The 22,657-nt window shown below is 32.4% G+C and overlaps 1 protein-coding gene across 7 annotated transcripts in view; it reads left to right on the plus strand.

Annotated features, from left to right (window-relative positions):
- wde (Fibronectin-III type domain-containing protein windei) overlaps window positions 1-21,263 on the plus strand; it is a 25,290-nt gene extending 4,027 nt beyond the window's left edge. Inside the window, exons 2-17 of one of the 7 annotated variants that reach the window (XM_018516318.1) lie at window positions 9,307-10,913; window positions 12,828-13,134; window positions 13,512-13,628; window positions 13,861-13,980; window positions 14,110-14,835; window positions 15,363-15,691; window positions 15,819-16,079; window positions 16,175-16,489; window positions 16,594-16,729; window positions 19,049-19,236; window positions 19,372-19,470; window positions 19,557-19,614; window positions 19,809-19,882; window positions 19,959-20,058; window positions 20,422-20,591; window positions 20,696-21,263. In XM_018516318.1, coding sequence (XP_018371820.1) covers window positions 12,876-13,134; window positions 13,512-13,628; window positions 13,861-13,980; window positions 14,110-14,835; window positions 15,363-15,691; window positions 15,819-16,079; window positions 16,175-16,489; window positions 16,594-16,729; window positions 19,049-19,236; window positions 19,372-19,470; window positions 19,557-19,614; window positions 19,809-19,882; window positions 19,959-20,058; window positions 20,422-20,591; window positions 20,696-20,791 — 3,048 coding nt within the window. In that variant the 5' untranslated portion in view covers window positions 9,307-10,913; window positions 12,828-12,875 and the 3' untranslated portion in view covers window positions 20,792-21,263. Of the gene's footprint in view, window positions 1-4,625; window positions 4,841-9,306; window positions 10,914-11,517; window positions 11,729-12,827; window positions 13,135-13,511; window positions 13,629-13,860; window positions 14,836-15,362; window positions 15,692-15,818; window positions 16,080-16,174; window positions 16,490-16,593; window positions 16,730-19,048; window positions 19,237-19,371; window positions 19,471-19,556; window positions 19,615-19,808; window positions 19,883-19,958; window positions 20,059-20,421; window positions 20,592-20,695 lie in introns of those variants that run through there. The other 6 variants (XM_018516313.1, XM_018516317.1, XM_018516312.1 and 3 more) reach the window with 6 other exon arrangements.
- Window positions 21,264-22,657: the final 1,394 nt, after the last annotated feature.

Below are 22,657 nucleotides of genomic sequence, written 5' to 3' on the forward strand. Positions count from 1 at the left end.
AGACCGAAACGTCTATGTATTTTTAATCGTTAAATATATATTTATTCGCTGCTAACATCTTGCGTTCGTAGTTGTATGCCTTTTATTTATCTTATTTTGTTTAAAAATTGAACTACGTTTTGACCTAATTTGTTAATTAAAAATGTATTTAACACGATATCTATTACCCTAATAACACAGGGACGTCCTATGGACATCCTAATCATAATTTGAAAGTCGTAATTTTCACAAAAAAATTGTCTATTTTTTATTACTATTCGAAAATGGTTAAATTTAATCAAAAAAACTCTCATGACACGATAGTGAATCTAATTTAGAATACGTATGCCAAAAATGAAGTTAATCGGACGAACGGTGAGGCAGTTATCATGCCCATCGTTCTGAAAAATGCTATTTCAAGAAAAACGCATTTAAAGTTTTGCAAGGATAAAATAAAAAATTTTTACTTACGCTTAATCAGCGATACCTGCACCATAAAGTTGGCCCTCCTGTGCAGTATGACCCTCTTCTGACTGCAATCTGCTCTATATTTCGACGACAATACACCTTATTGGTAACCGGTTAGAATTCTGACCTGCGGAGCGACCTAACTAGTTTCGTTAAAGCAGCTGTAACTTCGTCAATAATTCGAATATCGAACTCGTTCTGGTCTTTAAATGTTTCTAAGATATGTACCTTTTAAAATAATTTAAAAAAAAAATCGATTTTTTGAAGCTAAGAAACATATGTGACCCCTTAAACGAAGACGAAAGATGCTCATAAGCGTTGTCAGCATGAATCGGATCACGGCCCTAGTGTGTCTTCCAATAAGCGACACAGTGATCATGTCATCTTTGTTTAACATTGGCAAATAACAAGGATATAATGTGTCACACCGTGTCATTTATATCGCTTGTTGGAAGGCACACCTAGTTTGCCTAACTTCAATAATTTAAAATCCGCTAAAAAAAAAGGGTAGTCATTTTTTATCACGAATATTTGGTAAATTGTAAATTTTCAAAACACTATATTTTCCGGACACTATATTTTTTTTTAAATTGCGTAATAAGTTTTATTGGTTTCTTTATTGAGAAAAGAATGCAATTTAGTTCTGATAGTATTAGCACTGGGACATTTGAGAGGAAAGAAGCGTATAACAGATAAAATAGAAGGAAGAGGAGTCGAATTCATTGAAGTAGGAATTTATAAGATGTATGAACAAATTTTTTAAATAAGATGATCGAATTCAGTTCTTTTACCGAAATAACCGCTCTTTTGTGCTAAAAATTTTTCTTTTTTGCGTATCAGAAAATATAACTTCTATAATATCTTAAAAAATGAAAAGAGGGATAGATCAATTTGTTCCAAATATCGTCAAGATTATTCTTGATTATATCCGATTAATAAAAAATTCTATAAATATCGTATAATTTGACGTTAGATTTGTTTGATTGAAGAATGAGAAGTTTTGACATAAGCATGCTTGGATGATATATGTACGTTAAAGGAGGACTGTGGTTTAGAAAGACGATTTTTAAGAGATTAAACTTTATGATTTTTTAAAAGTAAAATGTTAAAAATAAAAATGTAAGATTTTGAATACATATTTATTTCTATTTAAATATGTATAAATTTTTGAAAGTCTCTGAACTCATTATTCTCAAAGCCACAAATCGCTACACACATCTTGTTTTAAAGTAATGGAGGACTTCTATCAATTTTGAACAAACCAACAACAAATTTTTAATTTATATGCTATATGACTATAGCATATAAATTTATATGAATATTACTATTGTCCTTACTAGAATCAATTCAATATCTTTAAAGTTTATTAATATTTTTAAAATACTTTTTTATTGAGTAAAATTATTTTAATAATAAGAACTTTGATGTTTACAATGCGGCCATTTTGTTACATTTTAATATAATTTGAATAAATGATTTATTAAGACCGTATATGTGAATACACAACAAGTAAGAATTTAAAGTCCATAACGGTCGAAGCTGGATCTTTAATATTTAAATAATTCAATGTGAATTATATATACTATATATGTATACCCAAGGACTTCGATTCTTTCTCTCGAAAATTTTCACAAACTGAGAAATGACCACTTTTCTACATTAATGCTCATAGTTCGTGCGCGATTAACGACACGACTAAACCTTACGTCCGTTTACAACTAAAATTGGCGTAAAGACGAAATAACGTGAATTTTTCAAAAGTAACCGAGGGAAAGAATTGAAGTCCTTGGGTGTACATGCACATATACCATATTTATAGTCATTCGAACTTAATATTATTTTATTTGTCATTAAGTCTGTTCTTTTTCTACCAAGTTCTGAAGTGATATACACTGCTGCAATAAATTAGAGTGAGACAACTATAGTTTGTGGTGTTTCATAATTTATTGTACTAGTTCAGTATTAATTCAGAAATCTTCGAAAAAGAACAGATCTTTAATACAGTCAATAGCGTCATTCATAGGTCTGTTGCGGGATTCTAATGTTTTATCGATAATTGTCGCTATCGTTAACTAGCGACAACCAATGAGAACTGCGATTTCTTCTAGGATTGTCTTGCCATTGGCTGTCGCTAGTTAACGATAGCGACAATAATCGATAAGACGTTTAGAGAATTCTGCTACTGTCCTTTTTCGAAGAGTTCTGGGGCACTATTCTGTAACTGTCTTTACATACCTACCGACAGTTATCGGTGTCATTGCGCAGATATTTTATATAGTGAAAAAGCTACGCAACAACACCGACAACTGTCGGTAGGCGTGTAAAACAGTTACAGAATAGTGCCCTTGAACTACTTCTGAACTATAGTGCACAATAAATTAAAGTGAAACAAACTATATCTGTTTCACTCCAAAATTTATTGCACTAATGTAGCTTATTACATCTGTCTAACTTTTCCCATAGCAAAAAACGTCACAGTTACATCACAACAATCATAGTTACATCATGGTAACGTGCAAATATCCGCTTTATCACAAATGTGATGTTACAGCAATGTAATGGTGGTATGCGAATATCTTTGTAATATGTGTTATTTTGTTGACAATCTCACGGTGACATTATATTTTCTTCCTAACTATTGTGATTCTATTGTGACGTGAATGTGACCCTTTGCTATGGGGGTTATTATGAGAATATAGTTCACTTGCATACACACACACACTGTTGCAATTGCTCACTGCCAATCACAGCGACTTCTGTTACACATTAAGATAATTTAAAGAAGACGTTTCTTTTATCTAAGATAAAGCTGGGGATAATATATATGCCAAAAATCTAGATAAAGATAAGATGTCATTTCTTCATCTAGATAATAGTCTAGATAATGGAGGAGGATCAATAGCTGTTTCCATTAAACAATTTTTTTTTGTATTGTATGATTATTAGAAATGTCAACAATAATCATTATATGAAAAGAAAACGAATTTCTACTTTACCAAATTATAGCTAAAGTATTAAGAAAATCGTAACATAATTATGATATTTGTAATCAAGAGAATTGCTTGCTTCCTGCTAAAGAGTGATTTTTTTTTTAAATAAGTGCAAAATAGAATGTTTTATTCGATCCATACTGTAATGTAGCTCAGGCCTGTCTAATTTAAGCTCCGGAGTCAAAACGCGAAGACATTGACGCAAACAAATTCAATGTGAGATTTCAGTAAGATTTCAGAAAATGTAATAGCCCTTCTACAATAAGCCGCAAGTCAGAAGTTCTAAGCTATTTTAAGTCATAATCGGTGAAGTTGGCCAATAGCCAATTTGAACGATTTGGTTAAGACAGGTTAAGACTTCTGATGTTCTGACTTGCGGCTTATTGTAGAAGGGTTGTGAAGTGTGTCAAGGGTCCTCTACATAGAAGTCGTAGACGGGAACTGACCAATTCCAATCGAGTATTCTCCTTATATTTGATTGTGATTGGTTGGTTTCCTACGACTTAAGACTCCACGACCATCTACGACTTCTATGTAAAGGACCCTTTAACCCTCCGTTGACAAGGTGGACTTTTACGATACAGCAAGGTGGGGTCGATCCCGTGCTCATTTTTCATCTAATTATTGTATAAAATAAGTGAAAGAAATAAATGATAACATGAAACTTTATCCCCTGTTTATTTATAGATAAAAATATAGTTTCATGCATTTATACTTCATAAATTTATATTTTAAATTAAACAAAAACGCTTTAACTGGTACTACATAAATTACTTCAGAGTCTCGAAATATTTTATATATAGTTAAAATAACTAGAAAGATATTGCACACAATAGTCATAAAAAAGTCTTTAATTAGTTTATTGCCTTATAGTCTCAAAATAGCAAACAAATAGTAAATATCATTATAAAATATAAAATTGTATATCTAAATTTATATCATAAAAGCAGCGTGAGCATAAGCTTTGACATAAATAAGAATTGGAGGAATACATCACTTACCTAAACGATTTCGACCGCTAAGACATTTATGTCCGTTTCTACCAATGCAGTTTAACTTAGTCTCGGTTCAACTAACTCTTCACCTTTTTCTAGTTTTGAGAATAAGAAAAAGATGAAGAGTCAGTTGAACCGAGATTAAAGTTAATCTACATTGGTGGAAACGGATATTAGTGAATGAGTTGAAAAAAGGTTAACCGAGACCACATAACCGTAACATAAACAGTGCATGTGCAACATAAAATAAACGAACTGTGGGGTCATTTTTACCCCAACTTTATGAACGGAGGGTTGATAAACATAAGCGTCACTCAGGTTAGGTAGCGTGCATGTGCCATGTATGCGGATCCGAGCTGCAATAGCTGCAATTTTTAGATTGTGTGATCATTAAAGAATAGTGAATTAGTGAGTATAAAGCGATTTTTATAAAGAATAGTGAGGGTTTATCTAGAGTAAGTGAAGGAGAGGCTGAGCATAAAGTAAAAGACGAGATATCTGAAGATAAGAGGTAAAAGAAAAAGAGAGGTTAGGATGTGCCAGAAGACGCGGGAAGAATAGACAAGAAGGCGGGCAAGGGAAAGATAGACAAGGAAAAGAAATTAGTTTTTGAGAAGAAGAATAATGGAAAAGAGGTATTATTTAATTAGGCGCTACTAATGAGAGAGAGAGGGGGGGGGGGGAGGAGAGTGATGGCGGAAGGAGAGAAGAGGAAAGAAAATTTACGAACAAATTGAGGAGGAATTTAGGGCCATGTGCAAGGAGAAAAATATAATAATGGAGAGTTTTAGGGCTGGTTATTCCACCTTTTGATAAATTTTACCTGTTAAGTAAATCTGGCAATCCGCGCATGTAATTGGGTAATCTTGCTACTTACTCAACAGGTAAAATTTACCAAAAGGTGGAACAACCGGGCTTTAAAGTTAAGGAAAGACTGTGGGAGGACAAATTAAAATATGAAAGGAAAAGGTGATAAAGAGAGAGAAAGAGGGGGGGAGAGTTGGTGTAAGGATAAACAAAGAAATGAAGAAGAAGGAGAGATTAGAGACTTTAGAAAAAATGTACAGGGAAAAAATAGAAGAGATATATGGGGATTTAAGAGAGATGGAGGAGAAAGAAGAGGGACAATGTAGGAGCATATTTATTGAGAGCAGGAGCGTGGTAAGCAGGAGAGGGGGAAGAACAAGATTTTCGGAGGTTTAAGTGTAAAGGAGGTAGAAGTATTAAAGAAAATAGTCACGGAAAAAGAAATGGAAGTGAGAAAATATAACGTGGTAGAGGAGTGTTTAGGTCAGTAAAGTATTTACTGAGCAACGAAAAGAAAAGTCAGGCTTGGGCAAAAGATTTGATAAAAGAAAAGATTAGGGTGAAATATCAAATAGAGAGATATTGAAAGAGTGGATAAACGTTGCTCAGACACGTATCAATATTTTACGGTCCCCGAAATCTTGAGAGCATTTATACTGGTCGTAACCGTATGCCGTAATCTGTAAGAATTGAATAATCACAGTCGAGTCCCTTACAGTCAAATGAGAGGGGAATACTCGAATGTGATTGGTCAATTCTTACAGATTACTGTACACAGCATACAGTTACAGCCAATATAAATGCTTCCTTACCCACATTGATTAATTTTTTTGCGTCGATGGCTTTGCGTATTGGCTCCGAATTTTCTATAGGAATTGTGTCTGAAATTAAACTGATAATAAAAATACTATATACTAATAATAAAAATACTAATTTTTATTTTCATTAGCCGCGTTTTGCAGTCTTTATATTTGCCTGTGACAGAAATTTGAACACGAGATAAATATGGATAGATACGTAGTATAGTGATAGACGAAAGAACTAGTCCGATATAACATATTTAACATATTGATGTATTTCATGACAACAAATCTGCTATTTTTACTGTTATTTTATGATACTTGCTCGATTTTTATTATCTTTTTGCCATCATTCAAGCTGATAAATTCGATTTTTTACATTTTGCCGTAGTATGCAATATAATGTGACATCATGATATGTTCAGTTTTGGTTTAGTGTCTGACAACACACTTGTTTCAGCACGCAATGTTCACAATCTACTTTATATCAAAAACTTCTACTAGATTTTTGCCGAATTTTTTTATAATTATCTTTGCATTAAAATTGCTCGTTTCCTTCTGCATTTCTACTAACTCGGACAGCAAATCATACTCGGTTACTGCCGGAATTCTGCCACCATAGTATATAACATACAATTTGCAATATGTGATCTTGGCAGACTTGGCTATCTGGATTATGATCTGCTGAATAAAAGATATTATAGATATTAGACTCAATGACCACGTTTACACGGCCCGATTTACGCCGAAGTTATAACATTTGATGTTATAACTGCCGACGTTAAATGCCATGTAAACACTTTTACGACGAAGTTGTTATATTGATGTAGTAACTTAAAGTCATTTAGTGAAGTGACTTAGTTATTACATCGACATTAAAAGGATGTGTAAACAGCTGCAATTGTATTATAAATTTGGTGTAAATCGGACCGCGTAAATATAACCTAAAAATTCACTTTGCTTTGTTGGTTTGTTGATTTCTTTTATTATTTTAGCTGGAAATAAGATAAACCTGAACGTGTAAACGCGACTCAATTAATAAATAGGAATTATAATGGCTGTTTTCCAGCTAGGACACAGAACATTATACTGTGTTCCACTGTGTAAGATACTAGTGGAAACGCAGTTTAGTTTCATAATATAACACCAGAATGCATTATAGTCTTCTATTCTTATTCTTATGATTATATTTAGCGTATCAATAATAGATTTATAATTTTTATTTCGACTTAATTATAATTTTTTTTAGAATTGGCGATTTTATTGTAAAATAAGTAGGGCTATCAAACAACTTTTTGAAAAGTTGGTAACATTGACATGTTTTACACGCTCGGACTTAGTTTTTTACAGTGTCAAGTAGTATAACACTGTGTCACAATTGAAACACTGTGTAAGACGGTATTACACTGTGTCATCTGTGTACGTTGTTGGAAAACACTCAAAATCAGCGTTTATATTAAATTGTTTAGAAGCCGTATAAACGTATAATTACGTATAAACGTATTAATCGATGTTGTAACTATTGATGTTTAGATGCCATGTAAACGCTATTTGACGACAAAGTTACATTTATGTAGTAACTTCGTTGTATATCGAACCATGTAAACGTAGTATGTGTAACTTAAAAATTCACTTTGCTTGTTAACTTATTTACATTCTTTCATTATTTCAGCTTGATAGAAATAAGATAAGTCTGAACGTGTAAACGCGGCTCACTTAGTCTGTAGAGGACAGGAAACCGATTTCGACTTTTGATGATTCATGTGAATTTAATATGGTCAGTGTTCTTTATTTTATTTTATCGTTTGAAAAGATGTTAGTTAAGATATGTGGCGTTCAAAAGTGAACGAGAAATGGAGGGAAGGATAAGAAAGAAACTCTAGGTCTGTTCTTTTTCTATCCCAAGTTCTAAACTGGTGTATACTAGTGCAATAGTTAGAGTAAGACAAGTACAGTTTGTTTCACTCTAACTTATTGTACTAGTTCAGAATTCTTCAAAGAAGAAGAGACCTTCTATTTCACAAATTTGCGTCATTTGTTTCAACATGACGATCTAAGATGCGTTCGGGAAGACGCTATTAGCGCTATTTGTGTCATTCTATCTTTATCGTTTATTTGTTTATTATACATAAAACAAGGATAGAATGAAACAAATAGCGCTAATAGCGTCTCCCCGAACGTATCTCTTGCCTAGCACAGGAAAGCAAGCACATCGGCTAACCAGTCATCTCTTTCCTTCCAAGTTAGCAAATAACTCAAAAAACCGAAGACAATGTGTAGTGTGTTCAAAACATTCTATTTGCAGAAGAACCTCATTTATTTGTTGCGAGTATGACAATCTCTTTGCGCTGTATCGTGTTTTAAAATTTATCACAAAGAATTTTTGAATTTTATACTAAAATATATCATTTTTGTTATAATAATAATATAATGTGTATATAATTTATATTTTTCTTATCTATTTTGAAAATCTTTATATAATAATATAATGATATAATATATTTTTATATCATATATACCATTATAAAAATATAAAAATAATTCTAACAAAGTATTTCAATAACAAAGTTTTAAAATAAAAAAATTTTTTTCCTCTTTGTTCCGGACGGGAAGCTGATTTATCATCGCCTCTAAAACGATCTCAACTTTTTCATAGTTCATTACTATGGCATATATTTCAAAATTCTAAATCAGAAACTGTAAAACTCGTCCGAAATTCACCCCGCCCTCTAAAAGATCAGGTAGAAGTTATAATATCAATATTACTAAATCGAAGTTTAGAACTTATATAATACGTGTAAACGTACTAAACAATGAATACTTTTTAAGCTATGATCTATCAAAGGTATAAAACTGCTCTTGTAAAACTAATACGTAAAATTAGTACTTTGATACGTTTTAGAAATTCTTTAAAATGTGTGTCTCATTCAATCCCATAACTTTTCAATTAATTTGAAAGAGGACAATATTGATACAGAAAATTATTATTTTGATGTTTCTATTCAATATCACGCGCGAAAATGATGGGATTGAATGTGATATATTTTCAAGGATTTTCAGAACATATTAAAGCTTTATTAGTTGTATACTAAAGAGTGCAAGTTTTATATCTAATTTAATACACAATGGCTTAAGAATTATCTATTATCGAGTCTGATGTCCATGACATCTTTTGTTCTAGATTATAAGCTATATCATACGTGAAAACTAACTCATTTTACCAGGATCAAATTACGGGATTTTTTTACCTTGGAAATCGTTTCCTAGATCAGAATCTCCGCTTAAGCAATGAAAGTGAATTAATTTCTCAAGATCAAAACTACAGAATCTATATTATGGTCAGATATTGAACCTAAGATCGAAGTGAGCCGACGAAAATCGATCGTCTTACAATACGGTGAAGAGCTACATGCTATTTCCCTCACCATAAGCTCTGTCATTGGTGCGCCGAACGAAAGGGAAGGGTTCTATTCATCAACCGTTCAATAAAACGAATCCGAGACGAACATTATATGTGCAAATGGTTAAAAGATTTCATATGAGCGTTGGACATCGTCAAGTAGGTGATTATAAATTGGGCCTTAATACCTAAGTAATTAGGATTATGGAATTGTATAACAATAATTATGCTAAATGTATGCTTCTCGTGGCAGAGCGATAAAATCAATAAGATCTTATTTGTACGCACATGCTCAATTCGAATATAAATAATTTATTTTACATTACATATATTTTCATAAAAAGGAAAAATTCGAATGGAATGAAATGGTGAATGCAACTTTCAGAAACGAGCCATGTTTTTGGATTTGATACGTTGCCATGAATGGCAAATAAGAAACTTAATTTAGAGAATTACGAATTATTGTACGCCTTCGCAGTTGCTCCAAACGAACGTAAATGGAGCGGCGAAATTTTTTGAAAAATAAATGCCGATATGTATATGTGCCAGTTCAAATAAAGATTTCCTTATTGCGCAGCGAATCGGGAAACGTCACAAGCGCAGTTCTGCTCGCATTTTTCGACGCTTCGTGCACACTCGGCAATCTCCGGGGTGGAAACTCGGGGCCTAAGTGCAGTGTACTTCACGCTCGATGCGCAGATCTGTCGATGACGTTGAGGCTAGTTCGCGCGGTTTCTTTAACTCGTGTTTGATAATACGAAGGAAGCGATGCGGGGAGCGGCGATAACGACATACGCTCATTCGCAACGTTCCGCAAACCTGTTCTGTTCTCCAAGTGTCACTGTACGCTTCGTGGCGTCTCGTTTGTGCTGAACGAACGTCACTAATAAAAGGCGTACTCTTTGCAATCACAGCTCCTCTGTGCGTTCTCGATCTCATACTCTTCGATGCAAAACAAATCTGCTTTGTTTAAGGGGCATGATCTTTTTAAGGTGGCACACACCTTTTAAGTGATTTCACATGGATAAGTGTTTTTCCGTCTCAGATTGCACGACAGCATGACTTGCCGTAATGGCTTTCACTTGAATTAAAAAAAAAAAAAAACGCTGACCTATAAACGCGAGATCACGAGGAATAAAAGCCGTTCTTTCTTTAAATGTACACTTTTTACGTTCGTAGAAGGAACACCGTACAACTTTCAGTGGGAGATACTTGTCCACGATCCGCCATCTTCGGTTTGGATAAGGTCAGGCCCCTTGGTCCTCTAGGCAGGGGCCTGATTGTGTACCGTTCGATGTCCGCGACATCAACACAATTTCCGCGACAATTTGTGCACACATTCGACGTGCGAATCTTTTATTTTATCGGGACACGTCAAATTTATGCGCCAGTCGTTATGGTCAGCAAAATAGTGTGACCTCGTGCACGATGGACATCGATCCAGAATAAAACGCGCTTGCGCGTACATAGTACAGTAAGCGTCAGAATGTTAATGCTTTCGTTCAGCGGGTAACCTCTATGCATCAATTGCTAAATCAAGAATAAACGACAGTTATATCAAAACATTAAACAGATATGAATTCCGTCGGCTCCAAAAAAAGAGACGTATGTCTTTGTAAAAGACGTAAAAGAGATTGAACGTACTATATGTACGGAAAATAGCGGGGGGGGGGGAAGGAGGGGAGAAAAGAGGGAGAGAATATTTTAAACATAAGCCATTTTGATATGTAAAGTTTGATCGCATGTTCTAACATACTTCAACATGTTCCTGTCATAGATTCTACTCCAACGATCGCGTTTGGGTGAATAGGAACTATGGTTGGAAATATAGGAACATGTTGGAACATGCGACGCAAACAAACATGTAGTTTCATGTTTTTTTAGTTTTTTTTTAGTGTACATTCCGAAAAACGTCCTCTCCGAAGAAAATTTTACTCGAAATATATAATACACGTAACATACACTATATAGCACATAGAATAAAATCTTTCACGGGGAAGACGTTTTGAAATATAATCTTAAACATTATTAAGTGAAAGGTTCTTTCTTTTAGTTTAGAATAAAAAATTTATTTTGCAGGTGCAAAGTTTACTGACAATGGAATACTCGTCTTTGTACTTTCACTTGTTTTGTCCTTAAAGATGTCGCAACAATGGATGCTTTCCATTTAGTGACATAAATGGACACAAACATCATTCTATCTTTCTCGATATTCAGAGAGTAACAAAGATGTAACAACGCTTATGTCGACTTGTGTCATTAAATGGAAGTGTTGTTATTCAAAACTAGGTATCAATCACGTAACGTTTTCTCCAGAATGGAAATGCGAAAATTGAAAATTTTCTCGGTACCTGCTGTCAGTCTGTCATGAGATTGCCTCGCGCGCGTGGATACTGCTTGGTTTCTGTCGCCAATCTGACAATGGGAACATTCTATTGACAGAACGGAAGCGGAATACGGTTGCAGTTGATATCAGAGAGTCTGCTGACATTTCTGATCAAATTTACTACCAATCCGCATATTCTGTTAACATTTTGTTTATTGAGTACATAAAAATTTTTACTTTTCACGTTTCTACTTTAGAGAAAAAGCTACATGATCGATAATTCTATCTGTCACGTTTCTTTTCTCTTTCCCGTCTATTTTTATCGTATTAATTTATTATGTCCGTTTCGGTTAAAAACGGATTTTATATAGAAAGGTTACTCAAGAGACGCAAACAGTCAGCTATAATGATGCCGACTCTACGATTGGCTACTTTTTTCGTCGACTATACTTTCGCGTACATAGTTGATGACGTAGCATCACTGTCGAATACATATACGCGACAATGGCGCTGTCAATCGGGATATGTAAAATGGAACGTGCCTGTCTTATAATTATTTTTTTAGGGATATTAAATATGATTGTGAAATATTTTCTAAAGCAGCTTTAACAATTGAATATTTTTATTGTAAATGATCAAACTGAAAAAATATTATAATTTATGATGTAATATTAAAAAGAAAATTATACTCTAGTCAATATTATACATCATAAAGTATGTTAGCAGTTGTTATAGTAGCAAGAAAGAATCAAATTTAAATAAATATAAATGCGCTGTTTTACGATTGTAAAAATTTTGTGATAATAAAGATTTATAAATATATTTAGTGGAGTATCAATTTAATTTTCTAAATTACCTTTGGCTTAACAATAATCGAGTTAACATGATCTCTGACAATATATTATGTATGTATATATATACATATGTGTATATATATATATATATATATATATACATACACAATGATATATGCTATAAATATAGATATATATTAAGCATTGACTAAAATTGTATTAATACATTGTGTATATATTTCTCATGTAGTTTTCTATCTAATTATAGATTGAAAGATACTTAATAGTCAAGATAAATGAACAGTAACATTTTATAATGGAGAAAGCACGAACTGAAATAGTGGGCAATTCAGAGTCTAGTTCTACAGTCTTAAATGTCAATAGAATTGATATTGATGAACTGTCAAAAGAAAAGGAAGAAGAATTATTATTTTGTGAGGAAGAAGGAGACGATGAAGATACACTATCTGATGATAGTTTACGTTTGAGATTATCTGACGAGGAAGATGCTGAGCAAGATACTACAGTAAATGACACAAATATCACGAAATTAAAATCGCAGAGTAGAACAATTGGTATGTAACTATTTGTTATTTGTGAAAATTAGATTGTACACATTACTAAATGTTATCAAATAATTTCTAAATGGTATCTTGATATATTTTTTCCATTGTATTTAATGGAATTTAATGGAATTATATTTAAAATAATTTACAAAGTCCAAAACATTTGTAAAGTATTAAATCTAGAAATACGAAATACAAGTACCACAGAGAGAGAGAGAGAGAGAGAGAGAGAGAGAGAGAGAGAGAGAGAGAGAGAGAGAGAGAGAGAAGTGGGGAGAGAGAAAAAAGTAGTTATGCTTTTTAAACTGTGATTAAATAAAATAGAATTGTTTTTATTTACTGAATGACTTCATTTGTTCGCATCTGTATTAATATTGTGATTTCAGAACAACCAATTTTAGATACAATCGTAGAAGAGACATTGTCTTCTGATCTACAGCAGACTGTGGAAAAAGTTTCTAAGCCTGATATTGAAAAATCAACGCAGGAAATATACAACACAGGTAATATCTTTATGAAAAGCTGTATTAAATAATTATAATTGTAACATAGTAAATAATTAGAGAGCTAGAGAGAGAGAGAGAGAGAGAGGGGGGGGGGTAGGGAGAGAGAGAGTTTTCACTAAAAGAATAGTGCAACTTTCTAAATTGAATTTGTATAGTCACTTCCTGTATTGTTCCTCATCTTAAAAGCATTAAAACCAAAGAGGGAAATCAATTACGTCATCTGTTGCAGCAGTTAAGTTTCCTGAAAAATCAGCATTAGGTGAATACACACCCGAAAACAAACAAATACAAGATAGTATACGTAATTTGGAAAATACCAGAGCGACTGTTAATGAATCTAGTGAAAAGTGTACGTTCACACCTAGCAAAGACTTAAAAATTACGGATATAAAGAATGAGTGTTCAAGTACAGTATTTGAACAACATATAACATCAAAAAATGATAATTTATCTATAATAAATAATTGTACACAAACAGGTAATCTTCGAAACGCAGGACTAACAATTCACAATGAAGAAAATCTAAAAGAGACAGCCAGCGATAGTAAAGAAACAATTACGACAAATACCTGTGAGCTAAATAAATTAGACAATGTAGACAGTAATAAATCTTCTGTAGATTCTACTAATATTAAGATTTATAATGATGAAAAATCGTCTACGACTGTTTCTAACAGTAATGATGACAATTTAAAAGATAAAATAATAGAAAAACATATTAAAAATGATCATCAATTTTCGAAATGCTCGTATCCCAAATCTAATGTTACTTCAGATTATGTGGATTTAGTAAAATCCGGCAATTCTAATGATAATAATAATTCATCATCCTATAAAGACATTATTGCACATGAAAGTAAAAACAATAATTTAGAGTCTGTGGACATAACAGAAAGCAAAAATACATCAAATGTATCAAAAATCATAGAAAAAGTGACGAATATTTCATTGATACGAAATCAAAATAATTTATCCAATATTAAAGACAACACAGAAGTAAGGAATAAAGACAGTGATATTAATGATAAATCTGTAATCGAAACTGTAAATAGTCCATTAGGACAAACCCTTTTATTAACACTTAACGATGTAAATGATTCTGATAACGATAATGGAACTAAAAACGTTGACACTGTTATTCCAAGAAGGAAACGAATTAAAAAAACAGTCGATACAATACAAGATCATGCCGAGGAAATACAAGGTAGGAAATATTCAACATCAAAAATAGAATGGCATTTCATCAATTTCTGTAATTAAAAGCAAAGAAAAAGTAAAACATTAAATAAAACAAAAACAATCTAATAAAAAAATCTTAATAATTTTGCGTAGTCAAGTACAGTATTACTTTATGGTTTCTAAGTGAACTTATGGATGATTTATATACGCAATTTTTGGTTGGAAAAATTTTTCAGAAAATATATTATGCGTGAAGTGATTCTGATATATTTATACATATTTATTTTAATATAAAATATGCGATAAATATATTGAGAAAAAAGATATTAGAGATGATAATTATTTTAAAATTTAATTCTATTAATATCAATTATAAAAAAAAATATATATATATATTTTAAAATAAATAATTTCTCTGTACACATATTTTTTGCGTGCTTTGTTGTCAAATATAAAATCTCTTATGCGTTATTTGTCATTCTTGTTACATACTTTTCAATACATATGTTAGGATATTTTTGTATTTCATTATTTTGTATTTTATTATTACAGAGAAAAAGGAGAGTAGACGAGAAAAACGGAAGACTGCTAGAAATGCAGAAGAGATAATCAGGAAAAAGTATCTTAATAGCGACAGCGATTCTAACGATAATACAGAACAATTAGTAATAATAAATAATAAATTGAATCAGGATATAATTCCTGTGCCACCCTTAGTAGCGATAAAACGTAATTGTCCAGAAAGCGAGGTATTTAATGGTATTAAGAAAGCGAAAATGAATATCAATTCTGAGGAAAAGAAAGATGTCACACAATTATCTTTTATTGAGAAATTTTTTCGGAGAGATATTAAAGAGAAATTACCAAAACTTACACAGGAGGTAAAAAAATATTTATATTAGAATAGAATATCTTTTAATGATTTGTTATATCTACGAAAAATCTCAATTACGAAAACTAAAACTTACTAAATATTACTTTTACTTTAATATTATTTTAATGCTTAAGGAATTGGAAGAGCTTCTGATTCAAAAGATCGTCGAAACGATTGCGATGCGCAGTGAAATTGGACAGCTTAGAGAACAAGCACGCATATCAGAAAAATATCAGGAAATAACGCGTACAAGAATGGAGCAATTAATGAAGCAAGTGAAGGATTTTGAGACAGTTCTGCATCGTAATGAGTCAGACCGCCGTGCAAATCCCAATAAATCTATCGCCCCTATAAAGATAAACAGATCCGTAGGCTTGCAAGTCAACTTCATAACGGTATTTATTTATCGCAGAGATATGTTTTAATATTATATTTCCGCAGTATTTCCTTGAAATAATGTTAATCGCGATTAAATGTTCTACTTAAATAGGAACACGGAATACAGAATTTACGGCAGACTGCAAATCTCAAATCTGCAGTAAACGTCGTAAACAACAGTAGTTCTCCATCTTCTGCTGAAACAAATAACAATTCATCAAGCCCAAGACGTGGTGGAATCAAAGTAAGATCGCCGCGGCCTGTAGTGACTATGCCTACTTCTGTAATGACACAGAGTTCAGCCCAAACAGCACCTCTTATTTCAACTGTGACACCCGCGGCTTTAGTTGTTGCTAAACCCTTGGAATCCCAACACACTTTAACGTTGTCCAACCAACCTACGAATATGAAGCCAATCTTAACTACTGTAAGTAATATGAAACTTAACTATTAACTTTTATAGCTAATACAAATCATAAAACTTATAAATTATAATTTTACATTAATTTAATTAATACAAATTTTATACAGTCGCAACAGCAGATTCAGTCGCAGTCACAGACTATTGTCCTAAATGGTAAAATAAGTCAAGTAAATCGTCCGATAGCTCCAAAACCAAGAAATAACGATCTTATCGATCTTACGGATGAGGAAGAAAAGAATAAATGTATGTTCATATATATTCGTTCGTAAAAAATATGGGTACTATATCAATATATTGGCCCATATTTTTTGCGGGTGATTATATTTTTCTATATATATGCTAAATATTTATACACACGCGCGCATACACACACACACACGCGCGCGCGCGCGCGCGCACACGCGCACACGCACACAGGGTGTCCCAAAATAATCGCCAAATATTTCATGGGCAGGTAGAGTGGATTAAATTAAGTCGAAAAATTCTCTACCATTTTGCAATTTTTGCAATTAATATATAAATATTAATTACTAAAAATTGCCGAAAATTGATCTTCAATAATTTTTTACTCAAATACTATTAACTTTACAGAAAAATTACAAGAGACAAAAATTGTTTTTTTTTTCTCATAAAACTTTAAGAATTTTTTCAAAATTTTTTCAGAATTTTTTAATATCGTATTTTCTCATGTTGGTAAAAATAAGAAATTGCAGTACTAAAAAGTTGATAAAAAATTCTGAACAAATTTTTAAAGCTCTATGAGAAGAAAATAAACAATTTTTGTCTCTTGTAGTTTTTCTGTAAAGTTGATAGTATTTGAATAAAAAATTATTAAAGACCAATTTTCAACAATTTTTACTAATTAATATCTTGTTAACGATTGCGAAAATTGCAAAATGGTAGAGGACTTTTCAACTCAGTTTAGTCCGCTCTACCCATAAAATATTTGGCGATTATTTTAGGACACCCTGTATTTACCGGATGTTTCAGACCACCCGTACCACCCTTTATCTTTGCAAGATAAGGTCCAATCGAAAAAGTGTTCAGACAAAAGAGAGTTATAGGGTTTCTAAAGACCTATTTATTGGCACTATGAGTTTGACCTTGGGTAGCGTCGTCAAGGTCAGGTCAAGATTATATCGATTTTTTTAAATGGAACACCCCATTTTTTATTGCATATTCTTATAGCTCACCTCGAGAGCTTTCCAAAACACTATAATTAAGTTCATTTTCATTAAGTACTTGTTGAGTAATAAGACTTGAAAGTTACCGTACCTCCGGCATTAAATATTGCCCAAAGTGCCCAAACGATGACTAAAACCTCTTTAATATTGTTCAGGATTACGACCTGGATAACATTTGTCAAGTTCAAAGCCATTGGAAGTTATTCCGCTTGTTTCCGCATTTTTACGTAGAAATGAAAAATTGGGCGTTGAATTTGTCTACCTTTATTGTAATCAGATAGAGTAACACCTTTATTAGCAATTCGCTTAGCTAAGCGAGAAAAAACATGGCGTGAATGAGGAGTGCGATTCGGGTATTGTTTTCGCCATAATCTTTCAGTTACTCTAAATTGACCTCCACTCTCACCTAAAATCAACATGATATCCAAAGCTTCTATGTTTGAATACGACATGGCTGATCAATAAGAATTTATTCGCTTGCGCGAATTGGTATCTAATGATTAGAAATTCGACATAAGAAAAAGAATTTTTCTCGTGTAGTAAACATTATCACTTTCACATTTACTGTCACGTAAAGTGTAACGAAATTCTTATTGATCAGCCATGTCGTATTCAAACGCATAAGCTTTGGATATGATGCTGATTTTAGGTGAGTATGTCGGTCAATTTAGAATAACTGAAAGATTATAGTGAGAACGATACCCGAATTATCGCACTCCTCATTCACGCCATGTTTTTTCTCGCTTAGCTAAGTGAATCGCTAATAAAGGTGTTATTCTACCTAATTACAATAAAGATAGACAAATTCAACGCCCAATTTTTCATTTCTACGTAAAAATAAGCGGAACAACCTCCAATGGCTTTAAACTTGACAAATATTATCCAGGTCGTAATCCTGAACAACATTAAAAGGTTTTAGTCATCGTTTGGGCACTTTGTGCAATGCTAATGCCGGAGGTACTGTAACTTTTAAGTATTATAACACAAAAAGTACTTAATGAAAATGAACTTAATTATAGTGTTTTGGAAAGCTCTCGAGGTGTGCTATAAGAATATGCAATAAAAATAAGGTATTCCCATTTAACAAAATTGATGTGACCTTGATCTGACCTTGACGACGCCACGCAAAGTCAAACTCATAGCGCCAGTAAATAGGTCTTTAGAAACCCTACAACTCTCTCTTCTCTTCTCCCTTTTGTCTGAACACTTTTTCGATTGGACCTTATCCTGCGAAGATAAAAGGGTGGTACGGGTAGTCTGAAACATCCGGTATAAATGGTGCGTACTTTTTAAGGTCATGATCTATCTTTATCATAATAAATTTTTAATTATCATGTTTTCCATATTATCTAACATGTCGAATCTTATATTACAACAGCAAATGCAAAAGTTACGACTGTAACTACAACTCCTATAATTGAGCAGCCATTGAATATAACACCGAAATCTGCGCAATCATTCCCAAGGGTATTACAAACAATACCGGCAAATGTAGCAATTACGACACAACCGACTAGTATAAAGGTGATAACAACTAGTCAACAGCCAGCACCAACTGCTCTTGTTGTAAGCATTTCTCATATTTATTTTTATTACTTATTATTATATTAGGATGTTTACTGAAAAAATATATACACACATAAACGCGCGCACGCGTGCATAACATACATATATATATATAGTTATATATTTATTTTTTAGAATAATGTGAATCCGCCCAGGCTAGCGTACGTAATGCAAAGTAGCACGGGCTCACCAAGGCAGGTGCTGATAGCATCGAATCCTAATCAGCAAGTACAGGTTGGTAGCAACGATTTCTTCATCATTTCTATCTAAAAATGAGTATTGTAATACTTATGTAAGTAAAAAATTTTAATATCTTCTAGATACGGCCAGTGATGAACACACCTAATAGACCACCCTTTTCAACTGTCACTTACAAGGGTAATTAAATTATTTTAAAAGAAACATTATATTAATATTCCGTTTTAACATTATAAAGCTATGTTTTAGAAGAATTACAATGGAAAATGTTTAAGGAAATTGATAGTTATGCTTTTTGTTGCAATATTACATTATATTATTACATTATATTACATTATATTTTACATTATATTATTTCATTGTCTTGTCGACAGGAATATCAACGATCACGAATGGTACCGTACGCGTACTAACCACGCCAGTTCTATCAAATGTACAAATAAGTAAGGTGAATATCAAAAGTAACGATTCTACTCTTATAATATTTGTTCAGTGATTATTATTTTAGGATTGTTTTATTTCAGCATCCAGCACCTCTGCCAGACATTCCAAATTATGCACCAACGCCTGGCTGGAAACTTCCACCGCCTGCACCATCGTTGAAGATTTCAAAAGTGTCAAATGGTAAATTATGAATGTTTCTATTTTGTACAAATAATTCAAATTCGATACTTTTGAGACTTTCACAAGTATTTTTTTCAGATACGCTAAAAGGTTTGCGGGTAATTACTATCATGCTCTATTGCTAATACAACGTTTCGTAGATCTTGCCATTTATTTCATCAGGGCGAGGAGTGTACTGATACTGAAACTGCTCTTCTGGAGGACTCTTTATATAAATTCTATTAAAAAGAAGGAAGGCAGATTGGTATTAGCCAATGGATCACGGTAGTAACCTGCAAATCCTTTGGCACCTCTAAATTCAAATTCAACTGCAAAAAATTCTTAATAATATTAATTCTTATTATATCAATACCGCATCAATAGGGATAGTGCTATCTTGGAACATGAGCCTATCGGATAAATATGCGGATATCGCGAGTTATCAATTATACGCGTATCAGGAAGTCGCTGGTGTGAATCCCAACACATCATTATGGAAGAAAGTTGGGGATGTTCGTGCACTGCCACTTCCCATGGCGTGTACGTTGACTCAGGTAAATTCAAGCAACGTTACAACTCGTCAGTGAGATAGAATGAGTCTCTTGCGAATTTTTTTATTGACATTTGCAACACTATAAAAGCAATATTCTTGTTACAGTTTTCCGAGGGTAATAATTATTACTTTGCGGTCAGAGCAGTTGATACACATTCTAGAAAAGGACAGTACAGTATGCCTGGCAATATCTCTTTATAGAGTGACATCAAGTTTTAGAAGATCCCAATTCTTTCTGTTTCTCCTTTATTTTTGTACTTGTGTTCAACGCGTAATTGTGATAAAAATAGTTTGTAGATAATATCTCATAATATCACAGTACGAATCTGATTTGACGATTGATTTAGCTAATGTTTATATTCCGGATTGAATCCAAATGTACCAACTATTCCCGTTGATATTATACTTATAAATGCTTCCAATCGCACACACATAATTTGTATATAATTCTCAATTTTGAAATAGCATATCTTGTTTCTTTTTTATTCATTCCTTTTAACAGGTGAATTTTCATACAATGACTGCGTTCAGCAGAACGTTTATTTTGCAACTGTTGGAAGTTTTCTTCACGTTGATTGGGTTATTTAGATCAAAAGGAATGGTCCTATATCAGCAGAGAATCATAAAACGATTGCAAAACTATTGTGTTCTGCTGAACGCAGCCATTCTTTTGGGGCAAAGTATTGATTTTACAACAATTGTAATTTATTAACATTTTTATGATAAATTCATGAAATTATTTGAATGTTTTTTTCTTTTTGATTTTTATCGCTCATGACAACAACTTCTATCACAATGCATAATATAGAGAATTCTAGTCAAAAGTTTTCATACAATTAAAACGTTAATATTATTTGAAGACTGGTTTTGGAGGAAATGTATTATTATTTGAACTCAATTGAAGTTGTTCTTTAATTAGGCAACAATGCTTGATTATTTGCACTGAGTGTTACTGAACGCTAAAAAAAAGATAGTGATAGATAACGACCGATAGACAATTGTAGCATAAAGTGGGGAATGTTTTGTACTTTAATTATTACTTGGTCTAATTTTACTTCATCATTGGATGATCTATTATTTAAGATGTTAGATGAAAAATTATTGCAGCAAAAAGTTAACTATATTGTGAATTAATATTTTAATAACATCATTCGCTCGTATCCAATTTTAATGTTCCTGTTAAGATAGATCCATTTGTAATAAAGAAAAGTTATATATATGCAATACAGTATAATGAGGTTGAAGCATTCTCCACTAATTTATACGAAAATTATTTTGTTATCGTCGTTTTTCATTCAACACTCAATTGCGAACGGTTAAGCAGCGTACTGCCTTATACCTTCTTCGGGTTTAGCTATTATTAATGACGCAAGATAGGAACCCTTACGTATGGCATGCTTTTTTTTCTAAACGAACAGGCATTAACTAAATTATTATTTAATTTGCGTGGAGTATTTCTCAGTCTAGTTTCCAAACTAACATTTTCCAGAATTTAGCACATAGTTATAATTACTCTGGATCTGATTATCTTAGATTTGCTCAAATTTTTGTACAGCCAAATTCAGATTTATTCATAGCACTAACATACATTGTAAGAAAATCTCTTCTCATGAGCGATAAACGCATTATTTCAATCGCTCGTACGTAAATATCAACGTGTGTGTATACATACGCATATATATCGCACATCGTCATTTATACATAAACAAGTGTATTACGATATATACTAATTCAACTTAAATTAATAAATTTCATTTACTCGTATGATAAGATAAATCGTTAAATTAATATCATCCCTTTTGTATATACATATATGTATATATAGTATAAACAATAAAGTTTTCAATTAATTAAACAATTCTGAGGTTATTTTCTATTCGTCATATATTATCGTCATATATGATCGTTTTTTTTTTCAATTCAGCAGCCTTATTCTGTAACTCTTAACGCAAGTTTCGTTGATAACACCGTTATCAACCGTTATCAACGATAAGAAAGCTGCGCTTTCTTATCGTCATAAAAAAACTGCGCAATGATACTATAACGATAACGAAACTTGTATTAAGA

This window comes from Trachymyrmex cornetzi, unplaced genomic scaffold (assembly GCF_001594075.2).
Source record: "Trachymyrmex cornetzi isolate Tcor2-1 unplaced genomic scaffold, Tcor1.1 scaffold625, whole genome shotgun sequence".
NCBI classification, from domain to species: Eukaryota; Metazoa; Arthropoda; class Insecta; order Hymenoptera; family Formicidae; genus Trachymyrmex; species Trachymyrmex cornetzi.